The sequence below is a fragment of the Engraulis encrasicolus genome, chromosome 14 (assembly GCF_034702125.1).
Source record: "Engraulis encrasicolus isolate BLACKSEA-1 chromosome 14, IST_EnEncr_1.0, whole genome shotgun sequence".
NCBI classification, from domain to species: Eukaryota; Metazoa; Chordata; class Actinopteri; order Clupeiformes; family Engraulidae; genus Engraulis; species Engraulis encrasicolus.
In genome coordinates this window covers 50676830-50691829 of record NC_085870.1, presented here as the reverse complement: position 1 = coordinate 50691829, position 15000 = coordinate 50676830, and the positions used below count along the sequence as shown (strand labels likewise).

Sequence of the window (15000 nt, the reverse complement as noted above, 5' to 3'; positions counted from 1 at the left end):
TGAATGCTGTGCTAAATCAAGTTGACTATTGTAGAGGAGAGATTGGGGTGCTATGTGTTATGACAGAGACACGGGGGGGGGGGGGGGGTTTGATAGGCAGAGAGGGAGAGAGAGAGAGAGAGAGAGAAACAGACAGAGAGAGAGAGAGAGAGAGAGAGAGAGAGAGAGAGAGAGAGAGAGAGAGAGATGGGCAGAAAGAGAGACAGAGTGGGACAGAGAGAGAGAGAGCGAGAGAGAGAGAAATGAAGGAGAAAGCGATAAGAGACAGGTCTTCAGTATTTATTTCCATTGTTCCTGTTCTGATTAAGCCATGAGTCTGCAGGTTTGCAATGACTGACTGTGCGAATGCATACACAGTATGTACAGTAAGACAAGTCTACAATGTTGATTTGGACAGATAAAAAAATTCCAAAGATAAAATTTGGAATATGTGTCAAAGGATTGTAGCTTCTGAATTCAGATTGCTCATCACTGTATGCACTTGTGTGAGAGTTTAAAGGTGCAGATCTTTAGTTCTTCATTTCCAGAATCCATGCTTCCCATTCACTAATGTTAACTTTTTCATGAAAGTATTCATTATGACTTATAGAATAGACAATTTTAGCTGCAAAACGTACTCTACTTTGGTCATACTAGTAAATACTACTTTATTACTTAGTAAATACTCGTGAAAACATCAAATTTGGCAAAAGGCAACACAATTTCAATGAGCAGCATAGTTGAAATACCTAATTCTGGCCACAATCTTACACAGTGCACCTTTAAGTCTGCAATGATTACAGTGATATTAGCGTATCCTTCAACATGACTTGGTGAATGCCCATCACACTGCGCGAACGTTCTCTTATGTGACAGTAGAGTCTGCAATGTTAGCACAGCAGGCTAGCAGAGATATCAGCGCATTATTCAGAAAGTAGGTTACAGCGTTCTGCTGTATTCTGCTCATGTATTCTGTGTGAAGTTGTGGAGTGAGCCAAAAAAGCAGACACAGCCAGGGTAGCATGGGGAGGGGGGGGGGGACTAGAGTAGAGTGTGTGTGTGTGTGTGTGTGTGTGTGTGTGTGTGTGTGTGTGTGTGTGTGTGTGTGTGTGTGTGTGTGTGTGTGTGTGTGTGTGTGTGTGTGTGTGTGTGTGTGTGTGTGTGTGTGGAGACTCTTAACAGAACAGAACTGCCGGGCTACCACACCATATTAAAGAAAAATAGAAAGTGAAAATGAGAAGAAAAGAAGAAGTGGAGAGAAGAGAGGAAATTGCCTCAGATTGGAGAGAGAGAGGAGGATGAGAGAGAGAAGAGAGATGAGAGAGAGAAGAGAGGCGGGGGAGATGAGTATGAGAGAGACACACTAGAGACAGAGGGTGGAATATTAAAGAGAGTACAGAGGAAAAGAGTGTGTGTGCGACAGAGAGAGAGAGCGAGAGAGAGAGAGAGAGAGAGCGAGAGAGAGAGAGAGAGAGAGAGGACATGGCAGAATAGAGTGAAGCTGTGAAGACTCTTAGTGGTGTGTGTTTGAGTGATGAGGGACTGAGCAGTGAGACAGACTGACCCCCGACTCACCCACACCACGTCTGGCCAGCTCCGCACCTCAGGGACACACACACACACACACACACACACACACACACACACACACACACACACACACACACACACACACACACACAGTCCCTGCTCCTCCACACATACACACTGTGCCACACCACGCACCTGTCAAACAGCATCTCATACACCAGTCCCAACACCTGTGTGCATGCATGTGTGCGTGCGTGCGTGTGTTTGTGTATGTATGCGTGTGTGCTTTCCCATATACACCAGTCCCACCACCTGCGTGCGTGAGTGTGTACGGGTGTGCTTTCCCAGAAGCACATTTTAACTCAGTGTCTTCTCTCTCTCTATCCAGCCACCTTACTTATGCCACACGCGCGTGTACACACACACACACACACCATTCTACCGTACTTTACACCCCCCCCCCCCCCACCCCACACACCTTTCCACACTGCTCATACTCGATCTCACCCCCCACCCCCTCTCTCCCTCTCACACACCCTCCCATGCTGCGCCAACTGGAGCCTGATGCTGCCATGCCATGGCGTGAAGCTACACAAGCACATTAGCTATCAGGCTGCCAGGTGGCCCGGCCCAACACAAAGCCACGCCGCATCCGGCACAGATGCCACGCCAGAGCTGGCCCAGAGCTAGCCCTGATGTATAATAGACACAGCAGGTTAATCATCCTGGACTCACTGTCCACTGCTAACTTCTTCACATACAAGGACTTCCATCCTGTGTGTGTGTGTGTGTGTGTGTGTGTGTGTGTGTGTGTGTGTGTGTGTGTGTGTGTGTGTGTGTGTGTGTGTGTGTGTGTGTGTGTGTGTGTGGACTGTTCACTCCTCCACACACACACCGCTTCCATCCACAGCTGTTTCCAGCCATAGTGTAGACGCGGGCCAACTGAACCAGCCCAGGTGGGTGGGCACTTCACGGCACTGGGGCAGACAGACAATGGGAGAGATTATTTAATTCATATTTTTTACAGGCCACGTAACGTTTCTGGGTTTCTGCGCCACGCTTTTTTTCTGCTCCTTGTGGGGGTTATTCTTCGATTTGCATGTGTTGGCTACACCACCCGGCACAGAAAGTCAAAGTTGGAACAAAGCCCACTCGTACAGTAATAATGTAGCACTGCACTGCACTGCACACCCGCTCTCCGATGGAGCAGCGCCAGCACATTCTAAACTTATACAATAGGGGTTTGCGCAGTCTGCCGGGATGGGATGTGATGTGTCGCCCTCCCTTCCATTCGATTCGCGCGCTTGCACATCTGGGTGCGCACGCGGAGGAGGAGGTGGAAAAGGGGTATTGTTCCACCACGCTCCCTTCATCTCCCCCCGCGAAGGTCAGGATATTTCATTCCCAATCCAAACAAAACCTCCCGTTCGCTTCGCACGGCTACCGGCGGCAGGGCAAGACAACCAGTTATCCTGGTGTGTGAGCGTTTATCTTGGAAAACAAAGTGATTAGGGGGAGCGGTAGGCTGAGGCGCTTTGTGGAGACTCACTCACTCACTACTGCACGCACCCCACCCTACTAGAACCCCAATGAACAGCTCGAGCTCTCAATCGCGTGCCAAGGAAAGAACGCTGCGTGTCCTTCAGTGTTCTACTACACTCAAAAAGAACACACCGTTACGCACGTCACTTCAGCGCCCACCTCATCCAAAAGTAAAATACAAAAATCCTCATTCTTCACACGTATCTAACTGGAAATGATTCGCAGGGGCTTTGTGAGCAGAGAGAGAAGTGGAGCTAGCTAGGCGCGAAGTCGGTCAGCTTTCAAACAGCCCCGCGCCAGCCAGCACGGATGAAGCCATGCAGCGCGAGGAAGAAAACGCCCAGCTATTCCCGCTATGTACTTGTCAGAAAAGCACACACAGACAGCACACCGAGGATGAAGGAAAATTTGCCATCCCTGCTAGACACAACAATGGGTTCATAACAGCGCTGTCTTCCAATGATGTACTGTACGTTCTAGTGAAATAATACATTTCAAGCTCTAGTAGCCTAGGTACCCAAAATCAACAGAACGGTTATCGATTTCCCAAAATCTATTCTGGTCATACACTTTGCAATTCCAAAGATTAGTCACATTCATATGAAGATTATGCACATTGTGTTGTGTGATGTGTTCAGTGTGATGTGGTGTCTTTACTGAGGGTAGGCTACATGCCAAATGTAACAATGCCGTTACAACTGCGGCAACAACGAGTCAGTCGAACCCCACCATACTTCAAAGTGATGACTCGGATTGGGGGGGGGATACCTTACCTTTAACTTGCGTCTCATATTCCGCTATAATCTCCTTGTCCTTCCGGAATTTGGCCGGAGACGTCATGATATCTGCCACCGGATTATCACCGCTCTCCTCCCGCTATATAATCTCTCCTCAGAAGCGCAGTAGTGACGAAGAAGAAGAAAAAATGCTTTTTTTGTTATCGGCCGCCAAAGCCTGCTTGCTTGGGTAAAAATCCAGCACTTGAATGAGTGTCGCAACACAGACTGGCAGTCAAGCAGGCAGTCAAGCAGGCAGGTAGTCCAGTCGGCGTAGCAGGTATTGTTTCCTCCCGGTGTTCACTAGACCCGCATTATGAGTTGGGCCAGCCCTGCCTGAGTCTCTCCAAGTGGCTTTGTGTCCAAATGTGACTCCGCGGTCGGTCGCCGGTACGGTAGCACAACACATGCACAGCACAGCACACGGGGAGTCTCGCATGCCCCCCTCTACTCTCCTCTCCTCTCCTCCGAGCCGGACGCCGATGCCCTGGTGTGGTCTGTGGTCTGGTGTGGGGGTTTGGGTCCACCGGGGGCTCAGAAAAGTTTCTCGGTTGGGGGCAGCAAAGTGCACGTGCAGTCACGGGCAGGCAACGGCACCAGCAAGGCCACTGCGCTGCTGCTGCTCAGCAGAAGGGGTGTCTTCCGCCTAGGAGGCGCGCACACACACACACACACACACACACACACACACACACACACACACACACACACACACACACACACACACACACACACACACAGAGGGATACCGGTAAACTCGTTTCAGAATGCGCAATCATCACACATATAGACACTCACCCACCCACCCAAAGGTGTAGGTTTGACTTGGAAAGTGGTGGGGACATTACAACGGCAAATTGTCCAGATATGCTATTTTTGCATTATATTTGTAATACAGTTTTGCATTATAGTATTTGTAATAAAGTGACGGGGACATGTTAGGTTCATCTCAAAGGTATCATGTCCCCACCACCCACCCAAACGCGCGGGCGAGCGCGCGACACACACACACACACACACACACACACACACACACACACACACACACACACACACACACACACACACACACACACCTGGATTGGCACTGCTGCAGTCTCCTGTCAAATGAGAACAAATTAGGTAGCATGTCTGGACGCTGGAATGAGATATAACGCGTATATAATGTGATGTTTTCCCGGTCTGTGTGTGTGTGTGTGTGTGTGTGTGTGTGTGTGTGTGTGTGTGTGTGTGTGTGTGTGTGTGTGTGTGTGTGTGTGTGTGTGTGTTAGGCGATATTGTTTAAGATGTGTAGGCTAAGTCCTCTGTGATAATGTGCCATTGAGTTGTTTAAAAAGAGAACACTTCCTCTTGGATACACAATGGCAAACAAACGAAACGTGAAACGTGTTTCCCCTGAAGACCAGAAGCAACACGGAATGACATCCCAGATATGTGGGCAAACGGGATCACAACCCGCATTCCTTCTCGCTGCTCTGAGCTCAAGTCGTGGGCGAAAAGAATGGAGATTTAACAATGCTCCAGTCCAGTCCCAAACTCAAGACAGCAATGCAAGTAGGCCTATTCAGACATCGTTAAACATTATTTATAAACTTTATCAACGTGTGTACATTACAGGTTTATACACACCCAATTACGGCTCAGCGTAAAAGTTTACAAATCTGCGGGTTATCCCAACTAAATATTTCCGAGGAGTGTGTGTGAATCGGGGTCCCATTCGCCTCCCTGTGCCAAAGCCAGATGGAATAGAGCGCGAGACATGGAAGTCGAGCTGAAAGCAGCATTGATTTTTTTAGGGGGGCGCAAAAAATGTTGAATCCGTTGGGATATCGTTTCATGCTGATAATCTACCAAGCACACAGACTACAAAACAAAGCAAAGTATGTGTTTAAAGTGCATAGAAAAGCGTAGAAAAGGCATGGTCTCACGGCTACGTTAACCTAGTTTCTGGAGGTATCTTAGCTGGAATGCTATGCCTCTCTCTTCCCTTTGGGGAACTTCTTTGCCCAAAGCTCATGGAAGTTACGGAAATCTGGATTTGCTTCTCCTTTCGCTGTAGGCTACATAAAAACATCAAACGCCACAACGCTCGGTTACTCTTGCGCCGGAGGTTACAGTGACAGTTTCATCTGATTACCTTGATAGTTGTATTCCATTTGAATATTACGAATCGTGAAAATCCGTTCTGTTCTTCTCATTCCAGCAACTTTGTAATGTATTTCTCTGGAGATTCGGAAAAAATGAGCCCGCCTATTTTCATGGAGAAGCGGTGGTGATTGGCTAGCTCCGAGAAAACTGACACAAATTCCTCGAATCGCCAGACAAATAGGCGGGATCTTTTCTCCATGCCCTCGACACAAACCAATGAATTTGCTCGGTGTAGTAAATTATGGCAAAGGGCGGGGGAAAGATTATCAAGTGTCAATAATGGTATGAACACGTCTGTTAGAAACAGTAAACATACTCCTGTATTAAACGTCAAGGTTGCTAGTCTCATATAGGCCTAATCAATGCAAATAAAACGATAAAGGTAAATGTTGGATTTAAAACTAGGAACAAAGCAAATACGTCTCTTTCAAACCAATCACATGTCAGAATTTGTCATCTACCAAAGTGTGTAACCAATGGGAATGAGCGATAGATTTTTAAAGCGCAGTGGTTTCAGCCAATCCAATCGCCAGATGGGGCAGTTTGAAGTGTTTCAGGAAGTTTATAGGAAGGTGTCAACAAAAAACACGGATGACCACCTCTCTCTTGCATCCAAATTGATGCAGGGAAACTGTATTTTTGATGGCAAGGGGGACAACCTGGAATTATTTATGTAACGTCGGTTAACGCTTGGTGTCTCTTTGAACCAGGACCACTGCAGTAAACGCTAGTAGCTCGGTGTCTGATGTCAGCTAACCTGGCTAACGTTAGCTGTTGTATGGCAAGCGAGCAAAACAACCCGTTAGCGTTCTTACACATTCGTTCGTGGCTTTCTGGTTAACCTGGACGAACAGGTAAACACACAAAAGGACTCGCTGCCAAGCTTCATAAGAAGACGGTGGAAGTCTTCGCCTATCAGTAAAACTCTTTGGAGAGGAAATCTAGCCCAGTTGAAAGGAGTAGCAACAAGCTAGCTACCAGCCTTTTGGTAGGTCCCGAAATCACAACAGTAGCGTCATCATCAACATGTCCACTTCAAACTTCAAAAACAAATGCGTGACTCAGTTAAACTGTATATACTGCGACAGTCTTCTGTGTACACGGGGAATGAAAGCTGTGCTTTTGGCAGACACTGAGATCGAGTTGTTTTCAACCGACATCCCACCTAACAGGTAAGCCCCAAGCTAGCCAGCTAACGATAGCAGGAGTCTTTGTTTGATGTGTGTTCAGTTCGGATAAATTACTAGTGTCTTAGATTTGATGCTTATGAGGCCACGTCAAACAATAGGGGCACGTATTGTCAAGATGTACAGATTTGATATGGTGTCTTTTCTGTGTATGTTTTTCTTTTGATTCATGCAGAACTGTGGACTTCGTCGCCAGTTGCTACTCTACCGACAGTTGCAAGTGTAAACTAAGAGATATAGCTTGCTTAAAATGGTATGTTTACCCCATTTACAGTACGTCATATATGTGCATTACAGAATTTGCCGTGTTTTTATTACACAGATAATGTTGTCCTCAGACTATAAACTACTTCAGAACATGCATTCTTCATAATTTACTAACCCCCCATCAATGCATCCATTCATTCCTAATTAGCTGATTGAACAGGATTTGGCTATTTTTTGTGTTTTGTTGACGTGTTTGCTTGTGCTGTGGTGTCCCCCCTGTGTTCTGGTGTTTTCCACCTGGTCTCCAGTGGCAACGTTGTCGGCTATCACGTGGTGGCCCCCTGTAAGCCCTGCCTGCTCTCCTGCAACAATGGCCATTTCTGGATGTTCAACAGCGAAGCGGTGTCCACCGTCAACAGATTAGACCCCACAGGTAATGTCTCTCTCCCCCCCCCCCTTTCTCTCTCTCTCTCTCTCTCTCTCTCTCTCCTTATTCTTCTTCACACTGCACATTACAGCATGCACATTTCTCATTGCATGTCACTTATTGTGCCCAGCAAATTCATATACCCTGACATGGCAATATGCTGTGCACTTCATGTGACTGGCAATTTCTGTTTCCGAGTTTCTTACCATCTGTGTGCGTGTGCGTGTGCATTTTACCCAGGACTTAACCTGCTGCTATGTGTTCATTTCTGGTAGTTTCTCACACTGTGTGCATGTGTGTCTCTGTGTGTGTGTGTGTGTGTGTGTGTGTGTGTGTGTGTGTGTGTGTGTGTGTTTTTTGTTTGTTTTTTTTACCCAGGACTAAACCTGCTCCTATGGGGTGATCTTCCGGAGTTGGAGGGGAGCGAAGACGAAGAGAGTCCACACTGCGGCCCAGAGGAGGGCTACATCAGATAGACACACACACACACACACACACACCTCATCGCCAAGATGAGGAGAGCCCAGACTGTGGACCTGAATAGGGCTTCATCGAATAGACACAGACACACACACACACACTCACACGCCTCAGCCGAGAGGACCCAGGGGCCTAGGGGACCACAACTCCCCTACATCACATCAGCATTAACCAAACAGACCAAAGCAAGCGAGCACCCACCAACATGACGGACCCCATCGTGGACACACACACACACACACACACACACAGGGAGCGGATATGGATCTACTCATCCACCACCATGACAGACCCCATTGTGGGCCAGAGCACTGCAAAGAACTCTGGGGAATATTCATTGCTTCAGTCCAGACTGAAAACTAGAGCCGATACTGGCCCCACAACTGAAGAGATGGGGCCATGGGTGGCAGTGGTAGCGGTCATTACATTACACTTCGCTGACACTTTTATCCAAAGTGACGTACAGTTCTCTTGCAGGGTATATTGGTTACAGTCCCTGGAGCAGTGTGGGGGTTAGGTGCCTTGCTCAAGGGGCACTTCAGCCATGGCCAGAGAGGTGTAGGGGATGGGTATTCGAACACCTGCAACCCTGTGCTCTTCAGACCACCTCCCTAACCATTAAGCCACGGCTGCCCACACTGAAGACTTGGGGTCACGGCTGGGGCAAGGGTGGTGGCAGTTGTAGCTCTCTCTCTCTCTCTCTCTCTCTCTCTCTCTCTCTCTCTCTCTCTCTCTCTCTCTCTCTCTCTCTCTCTCTCTCTCTCTCTCTCTCTCTCTCTCTGCCCAGCCTCACTGAAGTCTGTGCTTCTTTTTGCTAGTTCACCCCCTTTCACCACAAGCCCTACTGAGAAGATACACCTCCACCAGATTATTGTTGTTATTATTATTTATTGTATTGCTGCCGTGCAGAAAGGCAAAGTGTTGGTGTTATGAAGCTGGAGGCTGATTTGAAGGATTGGTTTGGTACAATGTGTGTATATGGCAGGTGTGCATTATGCGTCTGATTTACAGAGGGTGACAGTCTGCAGTACTGGGTTTCTAGATTTGATTATCATTATTCCAAGTGAATATGTAGATGATCGCATGTGCAGTTTCAGTTGTTTATTTGAACTGAATTCATCTGCCAGCTGCTCTGTATTCTTAAGGTGTGCGTGTGTGTCTGCGTGTATGCGTGCTTGCTTGTGTGCATTGCTCTGGGAGGCAGGCTTGTGGTATGTGGACAAAGATAAAGGAATAAGCGTAGAAGAGTGCTTTGGGAAGAGGGCTGTTATGACAACAACAGGCTTTACATATACACCTGGCGAGGAAAGGATGTCTATGAAGAAAGGACAGGACAGGCTTAAGTTTATTTACACGTTGTCTTAAGGTGTCACTGTGCCATTGTTGTCATGCTTTAGCCAAAGCAGCTGCATGATGGCCCTTCAGTGGCAGCCTGCTGCTGGCTTCACCAGTTAACTCTGCTAACCTCTGAGCCACTGCCACAGGCACTCTCTGCTGCCCGACTGTGTGTGTTGTGTGTGTGTGTGTGTGTGCGTGCGTGCATGCGCGTGTGTGTGACAGTGAATCTGTTGTGTAGCCTGGGGGCATGTCAGTGGCAGTTGTTGCCTTTGTTGTTGTTGTGTTGCAGGTGTTGTGTGTTCGGTTTGGCTGTGCTCCACTAAGCCACTGTGCTTATAAAAGTGTGTGTGTGTGTGCGTGTGCGTGTGTGTGTGTGTGTGTGTGTGCGTGTGCGTGTGTGTGTGTAAGTAGGTGATTTGTTTGGCTTGGCTGAATTCCACTAAGAAGTTGTTAGTAGGTGTTGTGCTTTCCTAGCCGGCCTTCACTGTGTGTGCGTGTGCATGTGTTAGTAGGTGATTGTGTTTAGCTTGGCTGGCTGCATTACGGTGTCGAGCAGGAAATGGTTTCTGACTGACAGTTGGACCAGAAAGTGGCCGAACCAGAACCACCATGGCAACCTGTCACAGATGACACACCTCCATAGCAACCAGAGACAAAACACTCAATACACCTCTTGTCGGCCTACCTGTCCATTCATAGAGTTACCTGTACAACTCTTCACTACCTGATGGGTTAGATGTGCGTGAGGACATATTGACTGTAAGGAATATCGTTATGGATATCTACAGGAGTGGATGATTGGAGTGGTTGGGGTTTCGATGGTTTGATACTGGCTTGTGTGTGTGTGTGTGTGTGTGTGTGTGTGTGTGTGTGTGTGTGTGTGTGTGTGTGTGTGTGTGTGTGTGTGTGTGTGTGTGTGTGTGTGTGTGACTGGCTTAGGTGTGTTTGTGTGATACAGAGCCGAAAGCCTCACCTGCAGCCCTGAGCCACATAGGTGTGCGTGTGCGTGTGTGTGTGTGCGCGTTTGTGTGTGTGTGTGTGTGTGTGTGTGTGTGTGTGTGTTTACAGAAAAGCGTTGAGGTGTAGGTGTGTGTGTGTGTTTCCTCAAAGTGTTGTTGAACAACAACCATCATCACTATGTGATGCCCACCCCGCGCATCTTAACTGGCTGCTTGGCCATCAGTGCATCCCCTCACACTCACACTGCCTCAAACAGCTGATTCTGCCTCATTCTACTGTATCTATTGCAACACACCTAGCTCCATTCCTCCCCATACCCCAGACATGTTGCTTATTACTCTTAATTGTTGTTATTTGTTTGATTTTTGTCAGCATCACTTAAGCCTTCCTTGCAGCCTCTGTGCGAGGTACGGGTTTCCTGCTCCAATGAGGTTCTTTTAGGTTCAATTAGGTTAGCCAATCAGAGCTAACCTGCAACCATGGCGGCGATCTGAGATGCTGATGGCAGAACTGCGCATTTTTTTGTTTGTTTGTTTGTTTCTCCAGAGCAGGACCCCATTTTTAGAAAGCATCAATGCTAACCACGTAGCAACTTACTTGCTTCACAGTGGGAAATTGCATTGCCCCCAGGGGGTGCCTTTCTCGACCGCGTCGTTGCTAACTAAGTTAGCAGCTTACTTGGTTGCAGTGCAATTTCCTATAGGCAACCTACGAAGGTGCTAACTGGTAAGCGATGATGCTTTCGAGAAACAAGGCCCAGAATGGAACCCTCGTCTTCTGAGATCATGTTTAAATGTGACTTAATGTGGGGACCCTTTAAAGAGGTGATTTAAGCAGTCTTACAGGGGACTTAGGGACACTTCAGAAGGACTTGTTTCCCCTTGACAAAGAGACACTTCCCATTGATCATGTGTGAAGGTGATTGACGTGAATTAGAATGGGAATGACCTTAATTGTAATCTGCTCATCGATGGACTCGATTGGGAAAAGGAGGAGGGCGAGAGCTTTGACCGGGCCCAGGGCAAAATCATCTGAAATGGCCCCCGTCACAATGCATACAGTGCTATGAGAACACCGTTCTGGGCCCCCCTTTTTCCTGGGCCCAGAACAAATGACCCATTTGTCCCCCTTGGTCAGTTTCCCTGGGAACCATGTGGGTGTTCTATAGTCTCTTCACCCATGACGACAAGCACAGGAGCACACAGCACAAGCGGCGCTATGGTTACGACTACCCACCACACAGGTTGTTATGGTTACACCTCCCCAGCACAAGCAGTGCTGTGGTATCTACTACCTAATCGTCTCCAAGGCTACTGGTTGCCCATTGGAACACTTGGGATTTCTATTGCAAGCCTTCATGATGATGCTGCAAGGAGAGACACACTTATGTAGAACTTTGGTAAACCCTCAAAAAGTGTGTATGAGGTGCATGCACATCTCATAAACAGTTGTTGCAGGTGCAGGATATACGGTACCTGTAAAAGAATGCGTAAGAGAAAAAAAAGAGTATTATCCGCGCACCGCAGAAGCTCCCTTGCTGTGAGTTATTTAGTGAAAAAAAAACAGCACAACGTCGACCTGCAATGTCTTTGGATCAGCGGATAGACTCACTCCCACAGGACTTAATAGGGTGCCGGCTAGCACACTGCCCTGCTGCTATGGGATTGTATGGTACCCTATGGCTCAGTTTGACGGACACACAGAGGGATTGTATGGTACCCTATGGCTACGGGCCAAACTCCCACAGGACCTCATAGGGCACTGCCCTGCTCTTATGGGGCTGTATAGGACCCCATACGATTCTATTAGAGATATTCACAGTGGGATTGTGTGGTACTCTACAAGTCAAAAGGGTCCATTCCATTTTCCAGACTCCCATCCTCCCTTGTGCTTGTGGCCTCATGATGCTGCTGTCACAAGATGCCATTGAAAATTGAAGTTTAATCCAATATCTTGCAAAAGTGGAAATGGGATTTTGAATAGGGAAAAGTCAAGTCTGACCAAAAGCTGTTGCGACTAGGCTGACCGTGGGAAAACTTTTTTGTTATCGTCAGCGAAGCGTGAGGCCACAAGGACGAGTCGAGGATGGGAGTTTGGATAAAGGAAAGTGCCCCAAGCCACACTCCTACCAGCTCACTCCATAGGACTTCATAGGGCAAACGGCTAGCTCACTGCCCTGTTCCCAGTTTGCCACTCACTTGCCGACGACCGCAAGCCGACAAGATCAGTTAATTAACTTACTACTTAATCTGACTGATTGATTGATTAGCTGGTCGGTTAGGAGCTGTATTTATGTAGCTGTACTTCAATGGTGCACACCACACATTTGCAATAGCCAAACCTTGTACAGGCTTTGAATTTAGTAGCACAAGATCAGGGGCCTATACTAAGAAGCTGGTTCAGGAGTAAACCAGGTGAGGTTAAGAGGTAAATCTTCGAATAGAAGAGCCTGGAGTCCTCTTGTTCTTAAGAAGGCTCTTCTAGTAGATGATTTACCTCTTAACTTAACCTGGTTTACTCCTGAACCAGCCTCTTGGTACACCCCCAGGGGTGCATTTCTCGAAAACATAGTTGTTAGCCAGTTAGCAACTTGGGAAGTTGCCAGTGTGAAATTGCACTGTAAACAGCAAAATAGGTAACGTAGTTAGCAACTATGGTTTCGAGAAATGCACCCCAAAGTTGCATAAAGTAGAAGTATTCTTACATGTGTAATTACATCACCATTAGTGTGATATAACAAAGTTGAAACCATGTGATGTCATACCACTTGTGGTGTCATCACATCTACATCTACTTTATACAACTCTGCACAAGATGGTACAATCAGAATAACTATATGGAAGAAATCCGACAACTGCATAATGGTTCCAACATTTATGTCTTAATATTTGTTATTTATTTCAAGAAGTAGATTTGTTTTAGTTGTTGACAACCAGAATTTATCTTTTGAACATTTTTTTTACATTTCTGGAAGTCAACAGAGTATGAGCATTTCATTTTTTTTACCCATCTTTACACTTTGATACACACAGCTCATAATGCAGATGTGACTTTTCATTTGAATTTTCTTGTGACTTCCAAGAACAGTAGATTCAATATACTGCAAGTCCAATTGAGTTTCACAGAAAATATGAAAGAAAAAAAAGACCAAACTAGTCCTCTGACTAGACAGAAAAAAACATTATTTTGTAACTTGAAAAATAATATAAAGAAAGGAATATGTGTGGTTTAATTTATCAGAAGTACTCTGAATGTATGTGTGTATTTATGAATGAACGCAATGCTGTATTTATACCTGTGCTGTGTGTGTGAGAGAGAGAGAGAGAGAGAGAGAGAGAGAGAGAGAGGATGTGTGTGTGTGTGTGCGCTAGTCTGTGTGATATTTGTTTTGTTTGGAGATTGCACTGAATTTGTTTTAGATTTTAACTTTTGTTTGTTTTTTTGATGCTCACTGAATGGATGCCATTAAACCTTTTGGTTTTTTGCTACCTGAGTCTCTGTGTCAGTTCTGTCATATTACTGGTATTAGCAGGCAGTGGTGGAGTGTTTTTGATGCTGACATATGTATGGCATGGCATGACAGTGTTGTGACACAGTTTTGGACATGTCATAAATATAATGTCCATGTCATAAACAATGTCAACTTTTCATGACCATAAAATGTTATGACACTTTCATGATGTTTATGACTCTTCCATGAGTGTTTTGACACTTGTCATGTGTATGACGCTGGCGTTATCATTCATTTACTAGTCAGGAAAAAAAGCGAATTTGAAAAAGATTGTGAATGGGCTGACTCACTTCAGGAAGTAAACTATACTGGCATAAAATTGCACACTGGAAAGTAGCAATTGCAGAGGAGAGATGCTTTAATGACCGAATCGATTGAAGGAAATTCAGTTGTACAGTACCTAATACACCAATGCACGAATACAACAATCAGTACACATTCAATTAGTTGACAAAAATGCACAGCAGTGACATCTACATCTCACAGACAAAACTATAAATTGTGAGAGTGCAGACCTCCGACAAGGAAGCAAGCTAGCAACTGGAATGTCAAAATTCACCCTACCCCGCAATGGTGAAGAATCTCTTTGGTCCTTGGTCCTTTTTCCAACAACTTGGTTCATTTCCAACAACGCCACACCCCTTCATCAAAATCCATGCATAACTTTTTGAGTTATCATGCTGACAGACAGAAAAACAGACAAACAAACCAACGTGGCCGAAACCATAACCTCCTTGATGGAGGTTAAAAAAACAGTTTTGATGTCTTACTGCACTACTGCATTATCCCCCCCTCCCCATCTCCAAATCATCCAGAGATTTTTTTAGGAAGGGGAGATATGTCAGAATCGTTAGGTGTCCATAGAAATTAACGGTGAAGATTCGTAACGCAAATATGGCGTCTACCCGCACATCT

The 15000-nt window shown here is 46.3% G+C and overlaps 2 protein-coding genes across 3 annotated transcripts in view; one reads left to right on the top strand and one right to left on the bottom strand.

Moving 5' to 3' along the window:
* The window catches only part of srgap2 (SLIT-ROBO Rho GTPase activating protein 2), a 134627-nt gene extending 128573 nt beyond the window's left edge, over positions 1-6054 (bottom strand). For both annotated transcript variants that reach the window (XM_063216046.1, XM_063216048.1), the window contains exons 1-2: positions 5965-6054; positions 3825-4473 (exon numbers count right to left, since the gene is read on the bottom strand). In XM_063216046.1, the coding sequence (XP_063072116.1) occupies positions 3825-3891 (67 nt within the window). In that variant the 5' untranslated portion in view covers positions 3892-4473; positions 5965-6054. The remainder of the gene's footprint in view (positions 1-3824; positions 4474-5964) is intronic.
* Positions 6055-6538: 484 nt separating this feature from the next.
* fam72a (family with sequence similarity 72 member A) lies at positions 6539-14062 on the top strand. The gene is made up of 4 exons (XM_063216045.1): positions 6539-7147; positions 7338-7415; positions 7678-7802; positions 8175-14062. The coding sequence occupies exons 1-4, from the start codon at positions 7002-7004 to the stop codon at positions 8270-8272; spliced, it is 447 nt and encodes a 148-aa protein (XP_063072115.1). The 5' UTR covers positions 6539-7001; the 3' UTR covers positions 8273-14062.
* Positions 14063-15000: the final 938 nt, after the last annotated feature.

Bases quoted from the DNA above. Each gene is read 5' to 3' on its own strand.
- fam72a (XM_063216045.1), top strand. From the start codon at position 7,002: ATGTCCACTTCAAACTTCAAAAACAAATGCGTGACTCAGTTAAACTGT. The intron at 7,416-7,677 runs GTATGTTTACCC...CCTGGTCTCCAG, and splicing joins GATATAGCTTGCTTAAAATG to TGGCAACGTTGTCGGCTATC. The intron at 7,803-8,174 runs GTAATGTCTCTC...TTTTTTACCCAG, and splicing joins CAACAGATTAGACCCCACAG to GACTAAACCTGCTCCTATGG.